General features: G+C 41.4%; 1 protein-coding gene across 1 annotated transcript; it reads left to right on the top strand.

The window, feature by feature from the left end:
• Positions 1-653: 653 nt before the first annotated feature.
• Positions 654-11,359, top strand: LOC129832388 (uncharacterized). The gene is made up of 6 exons (XM_055896411.1): positions 654-973; positions 1,567-1,667; positions 2,218-2,447; positions 7,058-7,380; positions 7,627-7,683; positions 7,829-11,359. Exons 1-6 carry the CDS (start codon positions 808-810, stop codon positions 8,107-8,109), a joined length of 1,158 nt encoding a protein of 385 aa, XP_055752386.1. The 5' UTR covers positions 654-807; the 3' UTR covers positions 8,110-11,359.
• Positions 11,360-25,351: the final 13,992 nt, after the last annotated feature.

Raw genomic sequence — 25,351 nt, 5'->3', positions numbered from 1 at the left:
AGCTCCTCATATCGCCGCCTCTCTGCTTTCGCTGCCTCCAGCTCAGCTTTGGGGCGGTTATATTCTCCTGGTACCTCCCGGTCTAAAATTTCCTCCCATGTCCATAAATCCTTGTATTGCTCCTGTTGCCGCTGGTCATGCTGCTTGGTCCTATGGTGGGTAATTCTGTCACGATCGTGTGGCGGATTAACGGACCAAAATGCAGCACTTGGAAAATAAGCCATCTTCTTTTATTATAACAACACGAAGATGAACACGAACAAAACACTTTAACAAAACAACAAAACGACCGTGAAGCTACAAACGTTGTGCACAAACATAACAGGCTACAAACGTTCTTACATAGACAATTACCCACAATCAATGAGAGCCTATGGCTACCCTAAATAAGGCTCCCAATCAGAGACAACCGAAATCAGCTGTCTCTAATTGGGAACTCATTCAGGTAACCATAGACTCTCCTAGATAACTAACCAACATAGACAACTCTAGACATATACACTCAACACAAAACCATCTACTACACCCCATAACCCCTTTACCAAATAAACACCCAAAACCAACAAAACATAAACATTCCCCATGTCACACCCTGACCTAACTAAAATAATAAAGAAAACAAAGAATAATAAGGCCAGGGCGTGACAGTCAGCTTTTTATAATGTTCTTTAATAGATTTCAAGGAGTGGTGGAATAATTAGAAACATGATGATGGATGATGTTTAAACAAATAGTTAACTATGCTCGCCTGTGTGTATTTGTATACATATACACTGGTATGTTTATGGTCTGTTTACGTGTGTCTTTATGTGCATGTGTTTGTATTGCATCTACTTGTGTGTGTCTGTTTCCCCACATTCCTCTAGTATGCCAGGGGAGAAGCCAGAGGGTTGCTGTGTGAACCCTACATCTCGCCAGGGGCAGCCTCACTCCCACCACCTGACCTCTGCGGGAAAACTCAGCCACACCACAGGTAAGACACCATAAAGTGTCCTACTAGTGTGTTTGTGTGCACGCGCGTGCGTGTGTGTGTGTGTGTGTTTGGGGGGCAGGTCATTTTTGGCTGGGTCCCAGAGCACGTCTCCCTGGCCACTTATTTACTGATGGTATCTTCGAGCTGGAATCTGGGGAAACACTGAACCTACGAGGAGATAACGAGGAGAGGAGTTTTTTCCCACTTTATTTGACTGTTTAAAAAAAATCTTTGTATGGTCTTTATTCTTTATAAACATATAAGACAGAGAAGCACACGCAATGGAGAAATTGGAAATGCATTCACTGAGACTTCAATAATATATGTGTCTATGTATTTATATGAATTTATATATATATGTATTTATATATAAGTCCACAATGCACCAAATACAGTATGTAGGTGAAAGATGAGTTTATTGTCTAACAGATGACCAGTTTTGTTCAGCAGTCATCACACTGTATTGTAAGGATGTTGATTTTACCGTATGTACAGTATATAATGACAGGTTAGAAAGATGGCTTACAATTCTTCATCTAATCATCACCTCCATCACCATCTCTGTCCCTCCTCCTTCCCATCTCTCTAACCAGGTGTCTACAATGGTGCAGGCTGTGGCTCTCAGGTTTATAATCCAGACATCAAAATCTGCTGTGCCGGGAAGCTGTCCAATAGGGTGCCCGGGAAAAACCTGGTGAGTCCATTAACCCACAGACCTAAGGCCTACAGCTAAAGCCTAGTTCATTGAACGTCCTCCGCTACATTAAAATGAGTTCTCCTCATCTCAGTCAAATTGAAGTTAAACAGCTAAATAATCCATCTGTCTTTTGATTTGCTGTTGGTCAAGGCATGAAGACAATGCTGTACACTACAGGGATGTATCTGTGTATTTTTTAAATGGTCAAAATAACTAAAAGCGGCATTATAAGACAAGGCTGAAACTATATGTTGTCCACAGACTAATTTCAATACACTCAGAATGTTTAGACAGGGCCCCAGTTGGAAGTGGGTGTCTTATACTCAAGGCCAATGTTCTAGAGTGCTGTTTGATCTAAAAGTCTATCAGGGAGAAAATCTGCCCCATGATTTGCCAGTAACAAGGACTATTTTATGATTGTGTGTGAATTTAGGGAATGTACATGCTATGGTGTGTTTGCATGAACTTGTATTAATGTCTGTATGTGTGTCTGTTCTTCGTGTGTGTGTGTGTTGATACCCTGCTGACTGGTGTGTGTCTCTCCCAGTGCTGTGGTACAACTCCATATGCTGTAGAGGACCGAGGGGTGCTGTGCTGTAACCAGACGTTGCACCGTGGGGTGGAGGCTGGGCACCAGTGCTCCCCAGGTGGCCACCTGTATCTGCCATCCAGTGAAATGGTGTGTGAGTCACGCGTTCATCTCAACGATCCAGGCAAACACTGCTGTGGAGAAGAGACATACAACCCTCAGGATGAAATCTGCTGCAGCGGACACAAGTGAGTTGCTCTGTAGAGTGAAACTGTACGTAGATGAAACCTAGCCAGGCAGTTTATCCCAAAGACGTGGGTGGGGTTATCACTGTCTGCAAGCCCAGTTCAGAGTGCCTAAGGGCTAACTATTACATCAGTTGTGACACATTGGAATCTACTTTTGTGAATCCCAAATCACTCCCGTCGCTTCACCCCTCCATTTGCACGTTAGCACGCACCTCCTCGAAGTGTCTCAAAGCTGAGGGAGTGAACATTATCGAGGGTGTAGGGGCCAATTCGAACACCCAGCAAGGCTGCCGGCTCCTGAGCCAGGTGGTATCCCAACATGCACTGAGTTTGCTCAATTCCATGCAGCAGAAGGAAAAGGCGTTTCTAATTATGAGCCATGTGTATTTTGTTTGTCTCTGATTTCAAGGTATGAAACATAAAAATAAAAAATTAAAATAAATAAAAGTTTAATTGTTACTTCGGTATATATATTGTAAAACGATGAGGTAATTTGTTCATTTAAATATCATGCTCATTTTATTTAAATGTGAAACATGAATTGCATCATTAAAGTAATGAGTGTGTCCTGAAGCTGATGAGTTTATTGATCCTCTTGACGTCACCCTCTGAGTTTCGTCAGCGACACCTGACAATGAATGGCCCTCCAAGCTGGTAGGGGTGTGGGGCTGGTTTGGGATTCACTGAATGATGTACAACGGCTTCAAGACGCTGATCTAAAGTAAAAGTTTGAATACACTGCCCTAACCAAAAAAGAGGATCCAAAAAAATAGATTTTGCTGATGGGTTTCTCTTAATTGATTAGCTAAATGGATGGACACCCCTCTTGAGGATTGCAGAGTCTGCTGGTTTTGGGCATCTCCAGCGGTGGTGCGTGGGTAAAATCACTGGGGAAACCGAGCCAGAAAAAATGTCCATATTACAACCTATGTGTTTTGATAATTGCGTTGTTTGCTCTCTAACCTGTTAGTTCATCTGCCTTGTGACCATGATGCAACCTCTGTCCAGTGAAGTCCACAAAGCATATTACATGTTCAAGCAAGTTAATGCTTCTGACATTTTCGGACTACTAAACAGCTATTGATTTAGAACCACGGAGAGTTACCGCAATTCGCAAAGAAAACAGGAGCTGCCTCCACTATTCCAGCACCATTTCAATATCATCAAATCACCTATGCTTAGTCTAATGCAGTGACAAGTAAAAGATGCCAAAAACATTTTTTTCCCAATCATCATAAGCTAAATATGATGTGGCTGTCCATGTTTCTGATTTGTGTGTTTGCGTGCATAAGTTTGTGCGAGTAGAAAAAATATGTTGACTCACCATACTTAGAGAAATACCATTGCCATCTTCCTCTCTTTCATGGTCTGTCATAGAGTACACACTTTTATTTTTTGTTTTCCTAGTCCACCTGGCTAAAATGCTTGCTCGCAAGTTAACATTTGCCTTTTTACATCTAGTTACATATTGAACTTACAGTTGAAGTCGGAAGTTTACATACACCTTAGCCAAATACATTTGAACTCAGTTTTCACAATTCCTGACATTTAAAACTTCTTACGGCTGAAATCCTGTTAACGGGATCGATATGACAACAGCCAGTGAAAGTGCAGGGTGCCAAATTCAAACAACAGAAATCTCTTAATTACAATTCCTCAAACATACAAGTATTATACACCATTTTAAAGATACACTTGTTGTTAATCCCACCACAGTGTCCGATTTCAAAAAGGCTTTACAACGAAAGCATACCATGCGATTATGTTAGGTCAGCACCTAGTCACAGAAAAACACAGCCATTTTTCCAGCCAAAGAGAGGAGTCACAAAAAGCAGAAATAGAGAGAAAATGAATCACTAACCTTTGATGATCTTCATCAGATGACAGTCATAGGACTTCATGTTACACAATACATGTATGTTTTGTTCGATAAAGTTCATATTTATATCCAAAAATCTCAGTTTACATTGGCACGTTATGTTCAGTAATGTTTTGCTTCCAAAACCTCCGGTGATTTTGCAGAGAGCCACCTCAAATTACAGAAATACTCATAATAAACATTGATAAAAGATACAAATGTTATGCATGGAATTATAGATAAACTTCTCCTTAATGCAACCGCTGTGTCAGATTTCAAAAAAGCTTTACAGAAAAAGCACACCAGGCAATAATCTGAGTACAGCGCTCAGGCACCAAAACAAGCCATACAGATACCCGCCATGTTGTGGAGTCAACAGAAGTCAGAAATAGCATTATAAATATTCACTTACCTTTGATGATCTTCATCAGAATGCACTCCCAGGAATCCCAGTTCCACAATAAATGTTTGTTTTGTTCGATAAAGTCCATAATTTATGTCCAAATACCTCCTTTTTGTTCACGCGTTTAGTTCACAAATCCAAATTCATGAGGCGCAGGCACTTAGTCCAGATGGAAAGTAAAAAAAGTTATATTACTAAATCCAAACTGGCTTCCCTTGACACTGTTTCTCTGGTGAGATACAGTGGTTTGCGAAAGTATTCACCCCCTTGGCATTTTTCCTATTTTGTTACCTTACAACCTGGAATTAAAATGTATTTTGTATCATTTGATTTACACAACATGCCTACAACTTTGAAGATGCAACATATTTTTATTGTGAAACAAACAAGAATCAAGACCAAAAAAACGGAAAACTTGAGCATGCATAACTATTCACCACCCCTCCCAAAGTCAATACTATGTAGAGCCACCTTTTGCAGCAATTACAGCTGCAAGTCTCTTGGGGTATGTCTTTATAAGCTTGGGACATCTAGCCACTGGGATTTTTGCCCATTCTTCAAGGCAAAACTGCTCCAGCTCCTTGAAGTTGGATGGGTTTCGCTGGTGTACAGCAATCTTTAAGTTATACCACAGATTCTCAATTGCATTCGGGTCTGGGCTTTGACTAGGCTACTCCAAGACATTTAAATGTTTCCCATTAAACCACTTGAGTGTTGCTTTAGCAGTATGCTTAGGGTTATTGTCCTACTGGAAGGTGAACCTCCATTCCAGATTTAAATCTCTGGAAGACTGAAACAGGTTAACCTCAAGAATTTCCCTGTATTTAGCACCATCCATCATTCCTTAAAATCTGACCAGTTCCCTAGTCCCTGCCGATTTAAAACATCCCCCCATCATGATGCTGCCACCACCATGCTTCACTGTGGGGATGGTGTTCTCGGGATGAGAGGTGGTGGGTTGCGCCAGGCATAGAGTTCTCCTTGATGGCCTGAAAGCTACATTTTAGTCTTATCTGACCAAAGTACCTTCTTCCATATGTTTTGGGAGTCTCCAACATGCCTTTTGGCGAACAACAAACGTGTTTGATTATTTTTTCTCTAAGCAATGTCTTTTTTCTGGCCACTCTTCCATAAATCCCAGCTCTATGGCGTGTTCAGCTTAAAGTGGTCCTATGGACAGACACTCCAATCTCCACTGTGGAGCTTTGTAGCACCTTCAGGGTTATCTTTGGTCTGTTTGTTGCCTCTCTGATGAATGCCCTCCTTGCCTGGGCTGTGAGTTTCGGTGGGCGGCCCTCTCTTGGCAGGTTTGTTGGGGTGCCATATTCTTTCCATTTTTAAATAATGGATTTAATGGTGCTCTGTGGGATGTTCAAAGTTTCAGATATTTTTTTCTAACCCAACCCTGATCTGTACTTATCCACAACTTTGTCCCTGACCTGTTTGGAGAGCTCCTTGGTCTTCATGGTGCCGCTTGCTTGGTGGTGCCCGTTGCTTAGTGGTGTTGCAGACTCTGGGGCCTTTCAGAACAGGTGTATATATACTGAGATCATGTGACAGATTACATTTACATTTACATTTAAGTCATTTAGCAGACGCTCTTATCCAGAGCGACTTACAAATTGGAAAACATCATGTGACACTTAGATTGCACACTGGTGGACTTTGTTTAACAAATGATGTGACTTCTGAAGGTAATTGGTTGCACCAGATCTTATTTTAAAGGCTTCATAGCAAGGGGGTGAATACATGTGCACGCACCCATTTTCCGTTTTTTATTTTGTCGAATTTTTTTGAACATGTTATTTTTTTTCATTTCACTTCACCAATTTGAACTACTTTGTTTGTCCATTACTTGAAATCCAAATAAAAATCGATTTAAATTACAGGTTCTTAAGCAACAAAATAGGAAAACACCAAGGGAGATGAATACTTTTGCAAGGCACTGTATATTCATCCTCTTGTGAATTGAAGGAAAAAGAAGAAAACACAGACATGAGAGATACATTTATTTTATGTTTTCTAATTTTTTTCTTGGTACATTTGTTTGTGGAAGGCTGGCTTCCCATGGCATCCATGAATGCACCCCATTGGTCATCTCTCTTCATTGTTCAATCGGTTGATTCAAGTAATCAATGGGATAAAAATCATAATTCTTATAGCTAGAACTCTCCACATTCCATTTCCTTGCTATTCATTGAAATAGAATGGGTAAAATCCAATCAATTAAAAATAATCATCATTACACATGGCTCTGAGTTCACCCAACATGACAGCACAATGGGCACCAAAATCTGAGAGATATGGGCTCTTTTGGTATTGGAAGGTCAAATATCTTTCTCTGCACAGACACCGCAGGTTGGAGAACATGTCCTGCTGTGGAGGGAAGGCCTACGACCCCAGCAGTGGCCAGATGAAGTGCTGTGCAGAGACTCTGTACAACCTGCAGGTTCAGGATGGGCTCTCAGAGGAGGCCCAGTGCTGTGGGAATGTCCTGATGGAGGCCGGCTCCACCTGCTGCTCCGCCCCAGGGCTAGACCTGCTCTACCCTACCCAGCTAGGGTTCACCTGCTGTGGGCACCGCTACCCCAACTCCTCCCTGTGGTCTTGCTGTGCAGGGGTCCTGCACCCAAGGACTGAACGAAACACCACCAGCATGAACATGATTCCAGGTCAGTGGGAACAGGATACACTCCAAACCTGACTCACATTTTTCATCGATCTATGATTTATGTCACAGTTTGAGTTGCGTCTGTTAATCTCTGAAAGGCCCTACGAAAGATTAACCCACAGCCCAGATGAGTCATATGATGATTCTATATGTAGTTCATAAATGATGAAGGGGGTGTGTTTTGATAGGTCCCTGCCTGGATTCTGTCTCTGTCTTAGCCCATTTGACTGTTGTTCATTATCCTCAGGACTTAGGATTCTACCACTGGGGGACCTGAAGACGAAAACGTTGTGTGACAACAAAGGTAAGGCCTCTAGTTTGAAGCACAGGATGAAAGGAAACATGACTCAATACGTCGGCCTTTAGCAAGAACCTTTAGGAAGCAATTGAATCTGCTTTTAAGGGAAGCACAACACTGATCTAAATTGTGTGTGTGTGTGTGTGTCCAGTTCTGCTAGGAACAGTGGAGAGTGTGTCTGTGAAGATGAACAAGCGGTCCATCATGATGGTGAACGTCATGTCCATACAGGCCCGGCGTGGCCATGTCAACGCTCTGCCTTCCCCTCACTACCTCACATTACCCGACCACTGCAGCTCTCCTGAACTGGTGCCGGGCAACACTTACCTGTGGGCGAAAACAAGACATTTCTCAGACACCATAAACATAATCTCTGATCTCAGCGACCATTCCACCCCTCTCCATTCCATCCTCTCCAGGTGCTCAAAATGATACATTTAACCATGTTGAGGGTATACAGTGTTTGTTTATAAATAATGGCACAAGAAAAGCAGTAACATTTTACTTGACACCCAGTGACACAGTCATAACCATTCCATAATATGTCATAACAGCTGACAACCTGTCATAACGTTTATGATATGGTCATAACACTGTCATGACATATATTTAAACTTGTGACATATATTGAGTTATTTTATAGCTGGTTATGACACCTACATAAGAGTGTAAAAACTCACGAAACCTACTACGGTAGTTATTTTGTGGCTGGTTATGACACCTACATAAGAGTGTCAAAACCAACAAAACCTACCACACAAGACAAAACATTGCATTACACCATAGCCTACGTGTCAACAGTATGTTTATGCTAATATATATACAGTGGGGAGAACAAGTATTTGATACAGTGCCGATTTTGCAGGTTTTCCTACTTACAAAGCATGTAGAGGTCTGTAATTTTTTATCATAGGTACACTTCAACTGTGAGAGACGGAATCTAAAACAAAAATCCAGAAAATCACATTGTATGATTTTTAAGTCATTAATTAGCATTTTATTGCATGATATAAGTATTTGATCACCTACCAACCAGTAAGAATTCCGGCTCTCACAGACCTGTTAGTTTTTCTTTAAGAAGCCCTCCTGTTCTCCACTCATTACCTGTATTAACTGCACCTGTTTGAACTCGTTACCTGTATAAAAGACACCTGTCCACACACTCAATCAAACAGACTCCAACCTCTCCACAATGGCCAAGACCAGAGAGCTGTGTAAGGACATCAGGGATAAAATTGTAGACCTGCACAAGGCTGGGATGGGCTACGGGACAATAGGCAAGCAGCTTGGTGAGAAGGCAACAACTGTTGGCGCAATTATTAGAAAATGGAAGAAGTTCAAGATGACGGTCAATCACCCTCGGTCTGGGGCTCCATGCAAGATCTCACCTCGTGGGGCATCAATGATCATGAGGAAGGTGAGGGATCAGCCCAGAACTACACGGCAGGACTTGGTCAATGACCTGAAGAGAGCTGGGACCACAGTCTCAAAGAAAACCATTAGTAACACACTATGCCGTCATGGATTAAAATCCTGCAGCACACGCAAGGTCCCCCTGCTCAAGCCAGCGCATGTCCAGGCCCGTCTGAAGTTTGCCAATGACCATCTGGATGATGCAGAGGAGGAAGGGGAGAAGGTCATGTGGTCTGATGAGACAAAAATAGAGCTTTTTGGTCTAAACTCCACTCGCCGTGTTTGGAGGAAGAAGAAGGATGAGTACAACCCCAAGAACACCATCCCAACCGTGAAGCATGGAGGTGGAAACATCATTCTTTGGGGATGCTTTTCTGCAAAGGGGACAGGACGACTGCACCGTATTGAGGGGAGGATGGATGGGGCCATGTATCGTGAGATCTTGGCCAACAACCTCCTTCCCTCAGTAAGAGCATTGAAGATGGGTCATAGCTGGGTCTTCCAGCATGACAACGACCCGAAACACACAGCCAGGGCAACTAAGGAGTGGCTCCGTAAGAAGAATCTCAAGGTCCTGGAGTGGCCTAGCCAGTCTCCAGACCTGAACCCAATAGAAAATCTTTGGAGGGAGCTGAAAGTCCGTATTGCCCAGCGACAGCCCCGAAACCTGAAGGATCTGGAGAAGGTCTGTATGGAGGAGTGAGCCAAAATCCCTGCTGCAGTGTGTGCAAACCTGGTCAAGAACTACAGGAAATGTATGATCTCTGTAATTGCAAACAAAGGTTTCTGTACCAAATATTAAGTTCTGCTTTTCTGATGTATCAAATACTTATGTCATGCAATAAAATGCTAATTAATGACTTAAAAATCATACAATGTGATTTTCTGGATTTTTGTTTTAGATTCCGTCTCTCACAGTTGAAGTGTACCTATGATAAAAAATTACAGACCTCTACATGCTTTGTAAGTAGGAAAACCTGCAAAATCGGCAGTGTATCAAATACTTCTTCTCCCCACTGTATATATATACAAACACATGCGTATTTATGCACACACTGTATATATTCTTTTAATTGACCATATTAAATTATCATTGTGATTACGCACACATTGATGACACACATGCCCATACCCCAATGCTCTGTTGCTGATGACTGGGATGAATGCAGGAGCAGATTTCAAGAGCAGGACAGGACACCCTCTTTTTGACTGATATAAGGGCATGTACGAGATAAAGCGTATCTGGCTTATATAATTATGATGGTCATAATGCTTCTTGACATTGTCATAAAGTGTATTTTCTTAGTCCAAGTAAAGTGACAGGATGGCCATCAAGCTTCATGACAGTGTCCTAAAGTGTATCTTCTTTAAGTTATTTAAAATACAAAAAGAAAACGTGACTGTTAAGAATTCATAACAACAACAAAGGATGTAAGAAACAAACTTTCAAACCAAAGGAAATTACACTCTTATTTAGGTGTCTTTATCAGCCATAACGCAATCTACAGTGTGCCACAACAGGTATAAATGAATGGGTCATGACAGTGTTATTACCATATAGATGGATAAGAGCGTCTGCTAAATGACTAAAATGTAAAATGTATACGACACCGGGTGTCAAGTAAAGTGTTAGCAAAAAGCTGACTGTAACGTACTCTGTTTCACAGGAACATGGTTCTCTCCGGATATACTGTACCCATCCATACAGCCAGCTGGGTTCTCAGTGGGTAGGACAATTGAACTAAGCAAATGAGGCATACGTTATATTCTTCAAGAAACAATTTGTGTGTCATTCATTTAAAAGTCCAAAAATGTATGTACAGTAGCTATCACAGATTTCCCCTTTAAGCTATCAGATTTTTAAGTTATTTTTATTTGCTTACAAAAATCGACCACCGTTTATGGTCTCTCAGGAGTCATATCTTAGGATAAGCCATATTTTATGATGTTTGTCTGGGTGGTGTTTTCTGTTATGACAAAAGTTCCTTTAATGTTAATGCAATTGTATTGTCTTCGATTCCCTCCTTCAATTCCATACTGAAGCTATTTCTTAATTGAAAGTTAACTTGTTCTACGTGACACTAACATCGTAGGAGTAAACCTTTCTGTGAAGGGATTTGTGGTGGTGGTGAGTGGGAGCAGCAGGTCGTTACATGCTCGCCCACTCTTACAAGTTGCCTCTGAAACTCGTTACACCAATACAATAACATCCCAGGGCACTGTGTCAATGAGCAGAGTATGTTAATGAATAAAGTATTGTGAAACTCTATGTAGAAATGAGACGGAATGCTTATTATGTAGTTAATAACCGGCTGGTTCATCACAACTGACTGAATCTGAGGTGACCTCAGACAGAAGAGACGTTGCCTGAAAAAGGAAGTTGGGTCGCCTCGAGCCATGTTTTTCCTCAGGGTACACCTTTACACAATGAGGTTGAAGCCCGTGGGGCCGGAGTTGAAGCCCATCAAAGTTGTTTCACCATGGCACATGATCGGTAAGTGTCACAATTCAAATTTTACATTGATAAGTTGTTTTGTAATGGTTGATTTGTATTATTTTTGCACAGCAGAGCTCAATACTACAGACTGTGTTTGTCAGTATTCTTACAAATATGAAAATCTGCATACTGTATTACATAGATACTTTGAAGAATAAAGTAATCTTCTCTCTAACACTTTGAAGTTCGTCCAAGATGGCATAGCAGTCAGACGTCTTTTTGTCCTCGTCTTATCGTGTCCCGTATATATATATTTACACCTTTCTTCGCATATCTTTTATATATTTTATTTTCCAAAAACTCAACTTCTAAACACTTTCCTGCAACCCGCCTCACCAATTATTTATTATTTACCTCAAATCTGAAATCCACAATAGAAGCTAGCCAGAAGCTAACCAGAAGCTAACCAGAAGCTAGCCAGAAGCTAACCAGAAGCTAACCAGAAGCTAGCCAGAAGCTAGCCAGTTTACTGGCTAACGTTAGTATTTCAGCTAACCACGGTATGTAGTGATCAGCTATTCCTTTAGCTCGAAAATCTATCGTCACTTTTGTACAACGCGACTCAGACCAGAACATACCGGACCTATTTTTCTCCATATCCCCAGATTTCAACCGCAAGCTCTGGACATTTACACCTGTATTTCGCAGCTAGCTAGCTGCTACCCGTGTGACTATTGGCTTACGTCGATCCCTGGGCTACATCAATTGAGCAAACATAAATTATTCCGGAGCTAGCCAGCTGAAGAGTTCCATCAGCCACTCCTGGGCTACAATCACCTATCCGGACCCGGTTTACTGCCAATGCGGAGCCCCACCGGGCCTTCACGACTGGACTACCGACGTTATCTGCCCGAGGGAGTTATCCAACTGGCACCTCCGTCGCGACGTTACCTGAACGCCCATCTGCGGCCCGCTAATCGTTAGATGTCTTATCGGCTGCTATCTGAATAAGTCTATCGGACAATTTTTTCTTGGGTCACTATAACTATATCTATTTTGCCAATTGGATTGACCCCTCTACCAGACGGAACCCGACTAATCTACCGACGGAAACGTACGAGGTGGCTAAAAACAGACCTGCTCACTATACCTTATCCAACCTTTCAGTTCCACCACCCACACATGCGATGACATCACCTGGTTTCAATGATGTTTCTAGAGACAATATCTCTATCATCATCACTCAATACCTAGGTTTACCTCCACTGTATTCACATCCTACCATACCTTTGTCTGTACATTATACCTTGAAACTATTTTATCGCCCCCAGAAACGTCCTTTTACTCTCTGTTCTAGACGTTCTAGACGACCAATTCTCATAGCTTTTAGCCGTACCCTTATCCTACTCCTCCTCTGTTCCTCTGGTGATGTAGAGGTGAATCCAGGCCCTGCAGTGCCTAGCTCCACTCCTATTCCCCAGGCGCTCTCTTTTGATGACTTCTGTAACCGTAATAGCCTTGGTTTCATGCATGTTAACATTAGAAGCCTCCTCCCTAAGTTTGTTTTATTCACTGCTTTAGCACACTCTGCCAACCCGGATGTTCTAGCCGTGTCTGAATCCTGGCTTAGGAAGAACACCAAAAATTCTGAAATTTTCATCCCTAGCTACAACATTTTCAGACGAGATAGAACGGCCAAAGGGGGCGGTGTTGCAATCTACTGCAAAGATAGCCTGCAGAGTTCTGTCCTACTATCCAGGTCTGTACCCAAACAATTTGAACTTCTACTTTTAAAAATCCACCTCTCTAAAAACAAGTCTCTCACCGTTGCCGCCTACTATAGACCACCCTCTGCCCCCAGCTGTGCTCTGGACACCATATGTGAACTGATACCAACACAAAAACATCCTATGGCGTTCCGAATTAGCATCGAACAGCCCCCGTGATATGCAACTTTTCAGGGAAGCTAGAAACCAATATACACAGGCAGTTAGAAAAGCCAAGGCTAGCTTTTTCAAGCAGAAACTTGCTTCCTGCAACACAAACTCAAAAAAGTTCTGGGACACTGTAAAGTCCATGGAGAATAAGAACACCTCCTCCCAGCTGCCCACTGCACTGAAGATAGGAAACACTGTCACCACCGATAAATCCACTATAATTGAGAATTTCAATAAGCATTTTTCTATGGCTGGCCATGCTTTCCACCTGGCTACCCCTACCCCGGTCAACAGCACTGCACCCCCCACAGCTACTCGCCCAAGCCTTCCCCATTTCTCCTTCTCCCAAATCCAGTCAGCTGATGTTCTGAAAGAGCTGCAAAATCTGGACCCCTACAAATCAGCCGGGCTAGATAATCTGGACCCTTTCTTTCTAAAATTATCTGCTGAAATTGTTGCCACCCCTATTACTAGCCTGTTCAACCTCTCTTTCATGTCGTCTGAGATTCCCAAAGATTGGAAAGCAGCTGCGGTCATCCCCCTCTTCAAAGGGGGGACACTCTTGACCCAAACTGCTACAGACCTATATCTATCCTACCCTGCCTTTCTAAGGTCTTCGAAAGCCAAGTCATCAAACAGATTACCGACCATTTCGAATCCCACCATAACTTCTCCGCTATGCAATCTGGTTTCAGAGCTGGTCATGGGTGCACCTCAGCCACGCTCAAGGTCATAAACGATATCTTAACCGCCATCGATAAGAAACAATACTGTGCAGCCGTATTCATTGACCTGGCCAAGGCTTTCGACTCTGTCAATCACCACATCCTCATCGTCAGACTCGACAGCCTTGGTTTCTCAAATGATTGCCTTGCCTGGTTCACCAACTACTTCTCTGATCGAGTTCAGTGTGTCAAATCGGAGGGTCTGTTGTCCGGGCCTCTGGCAGTCTCTATGGGGGTGCCACAGGGTTCAATTCTTGGACCGACTCTCTTCTCTGTATACATCAATGATGTCGTTCTTGCTGCTGGTGAGTCTCTGATCCACCTCTACGCAGACAACACCATTCTGTATACTTCTGGCCCTTCTTTGGACACTGTGTTAACAACCCTCCAGGCGAGCTTCAATGCCATACAACTCTCCTTCCGTGGCCTCCAATTGCTCTTAAATACAAGTAAAACTAAATGCATGCTCTTCAACCGATCGCTGCCTGCACTTGCCCGCCTGTCCAACATCACTACTCTGGACGGCTCTGACTTAGAATATGTGGACAACTACAAATACCTAGGTGTCTGGTTAGACTGTAAACTCTCCTTTCAGACTCACATCAAACATCTCCAATCCAAAGTTAAATCTAGAATTGGCTTCCTATTCTGCAACAAAGCATCCTTCACTCATGCTGCCAAACATACCCTTGTAAAACTGACCATCCTACCAATCCTCGACTTCGGTGATGTCATTTACAAAATAGCCTCCAATACCCTACTCAATAAATTGGATGCAGTCTATCATAGTGCCATCCGCTTTGTCACCAAAGCCCCATGTACTACCCACCACTGCGACCTGTACATTCTCGTTGGCTGGCCCTCGCTTCATACTTGTCGCCAAACTCACTGGCTCCAGGTCATCTACAAGACCCTGCTAGGTAAAGTCCCCCCTTATCTCAGCTCTCTGGTGACCATAGCAGCACCCACCTGTAGCACGCGCTCCAGCAGGTATATCTCTCTGGTCACCCCCAAAACCAATTCTTCCTTTGGCCGCCTCTCCTTCCAGTTCTCTGCTGCCAATGACTGGAACGAACTACAAAAATCTCTGAAACTGGAAACACTTATCTTCCTCACTAGCTTTAAGCACCAGCTGTCAGAGCAGCTCACAGATTACTGCACCTATACATAGCCCATCTATAATTTAGCCCAAACAACTACCTCTTTCCCTCTGTATTTATTTATTTATTTATTTTGCTCCTTTGTACCCCATTATTTCTATCTCTACTTTGCACATTCTTCCACTGCAAAGCTACCATTCCAGTGTTTTACTTGCTATATTGTATTTACTTCGCCACCATGGCCTTTTTTTGCCTTCACATCCCTTATCTCACCTCACTTACTCACATTGTATATAGACTTATTTTTCTACTGTATTATTGACTGTATGTTTGTTTTACTCCATGTGTAACTCTGTGTTGTTGTATGTGTCGAACTGCTTTGCTTTATCTAGGCCAGGTCGCAATTGTATATGAGAACTTGTTCTCAACTTGCCTACCTGGTTAAATAAAGGTGAAATAAAAAATAAATAAAAAAATGTTAGGGGTGGACCCCTCAAGACCTTAGGTGTTTTATTACATTACTTTTTGTTGTAACTTGTAAGTTATTGTAAATAACCTAAATGTTGTACTAATGTTTTTACATTTGTATAACGTGTTTTCTTGCAGACATTGTGTCACGGCCGTGAAAAGAAGAGGACCAAGGTGCAGCGTGATAAGCGTACATTTTCTTTTATTTAATAAAACTGAAGCCGAACAAAACAATACCGAACAAACACTACAAAAACAAACCGTGAAGCTAAAGGCTATTTGCCCTAAACAAAGTCAACTTCCCACAAAAACAGGTGGAAAAAAGGGTTACCTAAGTATGGTTCTCAATCAGCGACAACGATAGACAGCTGCCTCTGATTGAGAACCACACCTGGCCAAACACAAAGAAATAGAAAACATAGAAATAAAGAAACTAGAATGCCCACCCTAGTCACACCCTGGCCTAACCAAAATAGAGAATAAAAGCCTCTCTATGGCCAGGGCTTGACACATTGGCCGTGTGAAAGTAAGTTGTTGTCAGTTGTTAGTAAGTTGGTTTGTAAGTATATAGCACATGTAATTGTCTTGTATTGCAGGTATCGTTTATAAGCATGTATTTTATATTTTTCCATTTGTAAATTGTCTGTGAGTTGAATGAGTTTGCTTTTTGGTAAATATTTGAAACTTGCTCGAATTGGATGTGAATGTTTACATTTGCATAGTAAATGTATTTATTGCAAGTACAATTTTAAATTGACTGACATTAACTGTTCAGTTGCCCACTTCCTTACTGGTTCTTATCCCTTTTCCCTAGCCATTACTCTTTTGTGTCCAATTCCAAATCAAACTAGGCCAGGGTTGGTTTGGAATTGGACATTGGTTTCTAGTTAGGGTTTACATATCTGGAGGTTCTAGATTTGTGTAAGTAATATGGCAGAAGTGTCCCGGAGCCCATTACACAGCAGGTTGGAGACACACTGAACAAATAAGGGCTTAATTAACCTTTGAGGCTTGTACCTTGATGTGGTGAGAGAGCTTTTTAACTAAACCAGGTGCATGTTATTGAAAATTAAGTAACCTTTGTTTTTGATTTTTCTCCCCTCTTCCCTCTTCCCTTTAGTCTGCTTTTGGTCTCTAGGGATTCTGCCATGTTCCATAACGGAGGCGACAAGACGATAACCAGCTTGAGTAAAATTTAAGCCCCTCTTCCAAGACTGGCTGCCTGTCAAGGACAAATGACATTAAGAACTAACCGCAGCACCTCCGGTCTCTTTCTCTCCTCTCCCTCCAGACGAAATTCTGCATCTAGTGACGTCTGATTGCCCAACAATCTGCCCACTCACATCCTCCCTTCTCCATCCCAGGAGACCTCCTGCCCAACAATCTGCCCACTCACATCCTCCATCCCAAGAGACCTCCTGCCCAACAATCTGCCCACTCATCCTCCCTTCTCCATCCCAGGAGACCTCCTATTCCTTGCCACCCTCATCAAACCCTCTGATGTCAAAAGTTACAGACAGGTATCCTTTGTTTCTTTTCTATTACTGCCATTAACATTATAGCATGTCTAATTAAAACATTTATTTCAATTAAATTAATCAATAACTGTATTTTTACATACCTGATCTACCTGTAACATGTGTGTTTACGTCTCTGTCTCCTCCCCTGTTCCCTTTAACTCTGCTCCTGTTCTCCAGGAACTACAGGCAGAAACCCTTACTAACACCCAGACGTAGATCCACCTAATGTCCTCTGTTACCACCCTCCCAACTTTTCATTACATCATCTACAGCAACTGTTGTCATAATCTGCTAAGAAGGCTTGCTTGCCATATCATACTGAGCACATACAGTATGTGAGATGCAGAGATGAACTGAAAAGACTAGCAGTGCAAACACTCTGAACAAAGAGCTGCAGTGCCTGGACATTGCAGTCTCCCTCTTCAAGTCCCCCTTCCAAGACAGACAGAACCTCCCACCCACCCACACAGCACCCACCTCTTCTCTATTCCACACACCAGAATTCAGTATTTCAGTCTATGATTGCCAAGTGAGTGTACTAAAAATATTTGAAAATAAATGGACAAATCTTGAATATTGCCAGGTTGGTTTTCACAGCTGTTTCATTGTTGTAAATTGTAACACATCCCTTGATGGAATTTTAGTGCAACATTATTCAGTGTTGTATTCTAGGACCTACAGTTGGTACATATATTAAACCAGATACAGTTGAAGTCGGAAGTTTACATACACTTAGGTTGGAGTCATTAAAACTAGTTTTTCAACCACTCCACACATTTCTTGTTAACAAAATAGAGTTTTGGCAAGTCGATTAAGACATCTACTTTGTGCATGACACAAGTCATTTTTCCAACAATTGTTCACAGGTTATTTCACTGTAGCACAATTCCTGTGGGTCAGAAGTTTACATACACTAAGTTGACTGCGCCTTTAAACAGCTTGGGAAGTTCCAGAAAATTATGTCATAGCTTTAGAAGCTTCTGATACGCTAATTGACATCATTTGAGTCAATTGGAGGTGTACCTGTGGATGTATTTCAAGGCCTACCTTCAAACTCAGTGCCTCTTTGCTTGACATCATGGGAAAATCAAAAGAAATCAGCCAAGACCTCAGAATAAAAATTGTAGACCTCACCAAGTCTGGTTCATCCATAGGAGCAATTTCCAAACGCCTGAAGGTACCGTGTTCATCTGTACAAACAATAGTACGCAAGTATAAACACCATGGGACCACGCAGCCATCATACCGCTCAGGAAGGAGACGCGTTCTGTCTCCTAGAGATGAACGTACTTTGGTGCGAAATGTGCAAATCAATCCCAGAACAACAGCAAAGGACCTTGTGAAGATGCTGGAGGAAACAGGTACAAAAGTATCTATATCCACAGTAAAACGAGTCCTATATTGACATAACCTCAAAGCCCGCTCAGCAAGGAAGAAGCCACTGCTCCAAAACCGCAATAAAAAAAGCCAGACTATGGTTTGCAACTGCACATGGGGACAAAGATCGTACTTTTTGGATAAATGTCCTCTGGTCTGATGAAACAAAAATAGAACTGTTTGTTCATAATGACCATCATTATGTTTGGAGGAAAAAGTGGGACCCGAAGAACACCATCCCAACCATGAAGCTTTCCTCCTGCTTTGCTGCAGGAGGGACTGGTGGACTTCACAAAATATATGGCATCATGAGGAAGGGGAATTATTGAATGTCAAGACAGCAGTCAATTTCTTTATATTTTTTATTTATTGAATATTCGAAACATACAATACACTTGCAGTGAAGCTGCTCAATATCTACATCATACCAGTCATCCAACAGATTCCCATTCAGAGCGACACACAGCAGCATCTCGTGTCAATGCCCAGAGAATGAACTAAAGAGAAAAAAGGAAAAGACAGAAGAAAACAGCAAAGAACAATGCAAAAATATTAATTTAAAACATAGGACATCAAGGACAACTTAAAATCATAACATCAATGCCAACTGTACATGTTTGTATGCATGTGTGTGTTGTATGTGTTTATTTGAATGAGAGTGTGTGTATATGCATGTGTACAAACACCTGCACGGCATCAGCCTCAGGCAAACGGCATTAGTTGTAAAAGCACTGCCACTTAGTGTCATTCAAATTTACTTTTTATTATGTTATATTTAAACTTTTTTCTTTGACCATCATTTTATCACTCACACAACAACTCCACTCCCACTTGGCTCCAATTCCACATACCGACCCTCAGTTTCCCTCAGCCCATCCCATCTATCTCTGCTGGCCACCCACTTCGGGTTTCTACACAACACATATCTTTCAACTATGCTGTGATGTTTAACGTACAATTTCAATCTATCTAATCAAATAGAATCCACAGATTGCGAGTTGAAGATAAATACTTTTACTAAGATTATTAGTATATCAGAAGTTAAAGCTTGGTCGCAAATGGGTCTTCCAAATGGATAATGAGCCCAAGCATACTTCCAAAGTTGTGGCAAAATGGCTTAAGGACAACAAAGTCAAGGTTGGAGTGATTGGAGTGGCCATCACAAAGCCCTGACCTCAATCCTATAGACAATGTGTGGGCAGAACTGAAAAAGTGTGTGTGAGCAAGGAGGCCTACAAACCTGACTCACTTACACCAGCTCTGTCAGGAGGAATGGGCCAAAATTCACCCAACTTATTGTGGGAAGGTTGTGGAAGGCTACCCGAATGTTTTACCCAAATGAAACAATTTAAAGGCAATCCTACCAAATACTAATTGAGTGTATGTAAACATCTGACCCACTGGGGATGTGAAATAAAAGCTGAAATAAATCATTCTCTCTACTATTATTCTGACATTTCACATTCTTAAAATAAAGTGGTAATCCTAACTGACCTAAGAAAGGGAATTTTTACTCTGATTAAATGTCAGGAATTGTGAAAAACTGAGTTTAAATGTATTTGGCTAAGGTGTATGTAAACTTCCGACTGTAGGTGTAATGAGCTATGCAATATATTTTTTTGTCATATTAGAGGACTATTATTATATTATTTCAGTGTAGATAAGATAAGTTCAAAAGGAAAATATGCCAGATAAGCTAGTGCATCACTCAAATGGATTTGCGTATGACTGGAAATACAATTTTGTGTCCCTCCTTCTTGATGGCGGAGAGAAAAATTTGCATTTTAAAGTGAATTTCCTGTAATTCTACACATTTTACCATGGGGTGGAAAGATATTTTCATTTTTTTTAAAGCTAATTTCCTGAAAAACAACTTATTTAGCCTTGGGGCTGAGAGAAAATGTTTGCAGTTTTACAGCTTATTTCCTGCAATTCTACACATTTTACCATGACATATGAGTGAGAGTGACTAACAAAATCAATGGGGGACCCCTGGAGGTCAGGGCCCCTGAGCATGTGCCATGCGTGAACGGTCGGTTTTCAGCCATGATTGCTACAAGTTTAGATAGATGGGTAGACTAATTTACCAATAATTTTTTTTTTGCTGACATGGCAAATGAAGTAACTGTCAGTGACTTTTTTAAATTAACCTTTATTTTGACAGGGAAGTCATACTGAGACTATTGTCTCTTTTACAGATGAGTCCTGCATAAATAAATCAAACACATACAATATACAAAATGACAAAACATATGAAGAAAAACAAACACATTTACCAACATAGAGGTCTCCGATCAGTTCAGACCAATGAAGTGTGGGAGGGCTAGCGGCCTGGGGTCCTAAGTGCAAAAAATGGCGTTGTGTTTTGGGCTATTGTGGTGAGCTAACAAATATATGTTGTGTTTTCGCTGTAAAACATTTTAAAAATCGGACATGTTGGCTGGATTCACAAGATGTTTATCTTTCATTTGCTGTATTGGACTTGTGATTTCATGAAATTATATTATATTATATCCCTGTGGCGCTAGGCTAGTCAGCGTTTCTGATGAGAATGATCCCAGATCCGGGATGGGTAGTCCAGAAAGGTTTTAAGGCCTCGAGCCGACCCCGTCTACAGCGCACAACAGCTAGGTTGGTACTGCACTGTTGACATGTGGGTGATGAGGTGACGTCCTCCACTGCCAAGACATTTGCTGTCTGGTAGCCCAGTCTGATGAGGCCGTGAGCAGTGGTGGTGAGGCCTCATCGTGGCCATCGGAGTTCTAGTAATAGTAATAGTAGTAGGGCATCTGTTCAAGAAACAGCCAAAAGATTTTAAAAAGTGGCAGATTTAGGTATTATGTTCTTTAATCACGCAACTAATTATACTGAACAAAAATATAAAAGCAACAATTTCAACGATTCTAGTGAGTTACAGTTCATAAGGAAATCAGTCAATTTAAATAAATACATTAGGCCCTAATCTATGGATTTCACATGAATGGGCAGGGGCGGAGCCATGGTGGGCCTGGGAGGGCATTGGACCACCCACTTGGAGGCCCACCCACTAGGGAGCTAGGCCCAGACAGTCAGAATGAGTTTCCACAGAAAAGGGGTTTATTAGAGACAGAAATTCTCCTCAGTTTCATCAGCTGTCCGGGTGGCTGGTCTCAGACGATTCCGCAGCTGAAGATGTGGAGGTCCTGGGCTGGCGTGGTTACATGTGGTCTGCGACTGCCAAATTCTCTAAAACAACATTGGAGGCAGCTTATGGTAGAAAAATGAACAAAACATTCTCTGGCAACAGCTCTGGTAGACACCACTGCTTATACTCCAATTTCATTTTTTTTTATGTGACAAAAGAACATAATTTTTTTAACTGAATTATTTAAATTACTTATTAATTAATTAATTGCACAGACAGATTTGTTGGTTTGTTTCTCTTTCATTAATTGAAAGATAAAGGAGACTGTCCGTAGTTATTTGGTCTTTCCTGCCTAAAAGCTTCTGCATGTACATTTACATTTACATTTAAGTCATTTAGCAGACGCTCTTATCCAGAGCACGTACACACCCTTCTCTCTAAGTAGTGAGAACACCGCTGGGTCTCTATGTATTCTCTCGATCAGAATGTCCTTATGCGCACAGACAACAAAGTCTGCTGATAAGACAGGAGGCTCCCCACCTGTACCTTTCCAAAGTGGGAGTCGACTAAAAGCGTTTCGACAGACATCCCATCCTGCAGATCAATGCCTTGGAAAGAGGGTCAAAGTTCTTGTATGTCTCTTCTATCTGGAGTACTGATAGGTCAGGGAGAGGTCCAAGGGCGCTGTAGAGTGTACTTCTGCAAAGCAAAGCAGCCGCTGTGGTTAGCCAATCTAAACAATGTACTTGAAATCACCTGAAATGAAATAATTTTATACAGTCAAAGTGTAATAGGATATGACCAGCTACTACCTACTATACTGGCTATTAGGGATACTCACCTAATCCCTCCTTCTGCCATGCGCTTTTTGGTGGGCTTGGTGATGGTCATTTTGCGTATGGGCCCAGGTTTCAGACCCTGTAAAAAGTTAGTAGAAGGGCACTATTCTAAATCTAATCATAAGTCGATTTAAGTTTTCATTAAATCATTTCTTTACATTATGATGTGATTATAACCATATGATTCTGATATGTGGTATAGCTATTAAAACATACCATAGTCCTTGGCTTATGCCACTGCTGCTCGGCCTCTGTGCAGCTGTGCACAGGCGGAACGGCTGGTGTTCCGCAAATACAGGTTTGAACTTTTCTATTAAAGTATTATGCCCTTGTTTAAATATAATCTAATGCGTCCAACATTAACAGATCTTACAGAAACAGTAAGAACGAAGACGGAACAATTACTACACTAAGAACGGTTTCACAGACTTTTGTTAAGCCTAGTCCAAGACTATGCAATGCCTCTTAACTTCTCTAGGATATGTGGGACGCTAACGTCCCACTTGGCCAAAAGCCAGTAAAAATGCAGAGCGCCAAATTCTAATATATTACTATAAAAATCAAACTTTCATGAAATCACACATGAAAGATACCAAATTAAAGCTACACGTGTTGTGAATCCAGCCAACATGTCTGATATCAAAAAGGATTTAGGGCGAAAGCCCACCAAACGATTATGTTAGGTCAGTACATAGCCACAGAAAAACACAGCCATTTTTCCAGCCAAAGAGAGGAGTAACAAAAAGCAGAAAAAGAAAAATTAATCACTAACCTTTAATGATCTTCATCAGATGACACTCATAGTACTTCATGTTACACAATACATGTATGTTTTGTTCGGTAAAGTTCATATTTGTATCCAAAAATCTGAGTTTAGGCGGGACGCTACTGTCTCACTTAGCAAAAAGCCAGAGAAAATGCAGAGCGCCAAATTCAAATTAAAACTATAAAAATCAAACTTTCATTAAATCACACATGAAAGATACCAAATTAAAGCTACACTGGTTGTGAATCCAGCCAACATGTCAGAATTCAAATAGGCTTTTTGGCGAAAGCATACGATGCTATTATCTGAGGATAGCACCATTGTAAACAAAGAGAGATAAGCATATTTCAACCCTGCAGGCGCGACACAAAACGCAGAAATAAAAATATAATTCATGCCTTACCTTTGACGGGCTTCTGTTGTTGGCACTCCATGCAGATCCTTATACCCAGTTTTGTAATTGGCTGGTTGGAAACTGATTTGGATTTATCCATTGCAGAACTAAACAAATACAAATGAGTTTATACTTTTCTGTTGTATCATTGGTTTTGAATATGATGATTTTCGATATGACTAATTGGTCAATATGCTAACCGTTGCAGTAGCCTCGTCTAGTGGTAGTGGTCTGATATGTAGACCTATGTGATAAGGAAGACAACCCTTCCATGCTTTGTAGATATTTATGATGTTGAGTCTATATTTTAGCTCAGTACTGGGATATTGCCATAGAGCATTATGGGGGTTCAATGTAATGGAACGCTTGGTGACATTGTTGGATGGAGATTAAGAGTGAAAAGTGTTAGTTGAGCATTTTTGGAATATTATTGAATTCAAATTAGTTTTTTCAAATTACAGGAGACGGAGGTATATTATAAATTGTTTTCTTGATTTTATAACTTTATTTTTGTGTCAAAATGTATTTAATTTTTGTCACGTTCCTGACCTGTTTCTGTTAGTTTTGTATGTGTTAGTTGGTCAGGACGTGAGTTTGGGTGGGCAGTCTATGTTTTCTGTTTCTATGTTTGTTTAAGGGTTGCCTGGTATGGCTCTCAATTAGAGGCAGGTGTTTGGCGTTTCCTCTAATTGAGAGTCATATTAAGGTAGGTGTTTTCACACTGTTTGTTGTGGGTGGTTGTCTCCTGTGTCTGTGTCTATGTACATTGCGCCACATGGGACTGTTTTTGGTTTGTTTGGTTTTTTCGGTTTATGTAGTCTGTTCCTGTTTCATGCGTTCTTCGTTATATGTAAGTTCTTATGTTCAGGTGCGTCTACGTCGTTTGTTGTTTTGTAGTTTGTTAAAGTGTTTTTGTGTTTTTTCGTCTTTACTTTAATAAATATTATGTCTTCATACCTCGCTGCACATTGGTCTTCCGATTCCTCTCCTCGTCCGAGGAGGAGGAAGAGCTAGAGCACCGTTACAATTTTGCCTTGCTAACTTCAGTCGCTAGCTAGCTACCAGCGAGAGTGTGCAGTTCTCTCCGCCAGAATGGTAGAATGGCCAAAGCTGCCGACTTTTTGTTGAAGAACCCCTTTCATTCTCTGGGGTACTGTGGTAGGAGAATCAGAATTAGCTAAGTAACATAGATAATTAAGATGTCTTATCTGCAGAATATGCTTATATGATTTAACTGTTGAACTCTTGTTATTAGAATGTCTCCCTTTGTGTTAGCAGCTGCACTTCCTTCCCCATATGGACCCTGGGGCCAAGAGATGGGAGGAGTCAGGCTTGTCGATCACATGTCCCTGTTGCTATGCAGAATATCAGAAAGAGAATAGGGCAAAGGAAATGTGTATTTAATATAAACCATGTGAAGGGATGGTGTGAGTAATGGAAACCAATCACTTTTCTCCACATTGTCTGTGCGTCAGTCACTCCCTCTTTGGGCCTTGGAGGAGATTGTCCTCTCCCTTGGTTCCCTTTATAGCAAGGTGGAGACTAAGTAATGAAATATGTCCTTTTGGTGTTTG

Source organism: Salvelinus fontinalis, chromosome 33 (genome assembly GCF_029448725.1).
Source record: "Salvelinus fontinalis isolate EN_2023a chromosome 33, ASM2944872v1, whole genome shotgun sequence".
NCBI lineage: Eukaryota > Metazoa > Chordata > Actinopteri > Salmoniformes > Salmonidae > Salvelinus > Salvelinus fontinalis.
Note: the sequence above shows the minus strand (reverse complement) of the source record. Positions and strands in the feature narration are given on the sequence as shown.

Coding starts and splice junctions, on each gene's coding strand:
- LOC129832388 (XM_055896411.1), top strand. CDS start 808: ATGTGCATGTGTTTGTATTGCATCTACTTGTGTGTGTCTGTTTCCCCA. Junction 1,668..2,217: donor GGGTGCCCGGGAAAAACCTG/GTGAGTCCATTA, acceptor TGTCTCTCCCAG/TGCTGTGGTACAACTCCATA. Junction 7,381..7,626: donor CAGCATGAACATGATTCCAG/GTCAGTGGGAAC, acceptor CATTATCCTCAG/GACTTAGGATTCTACCACTG.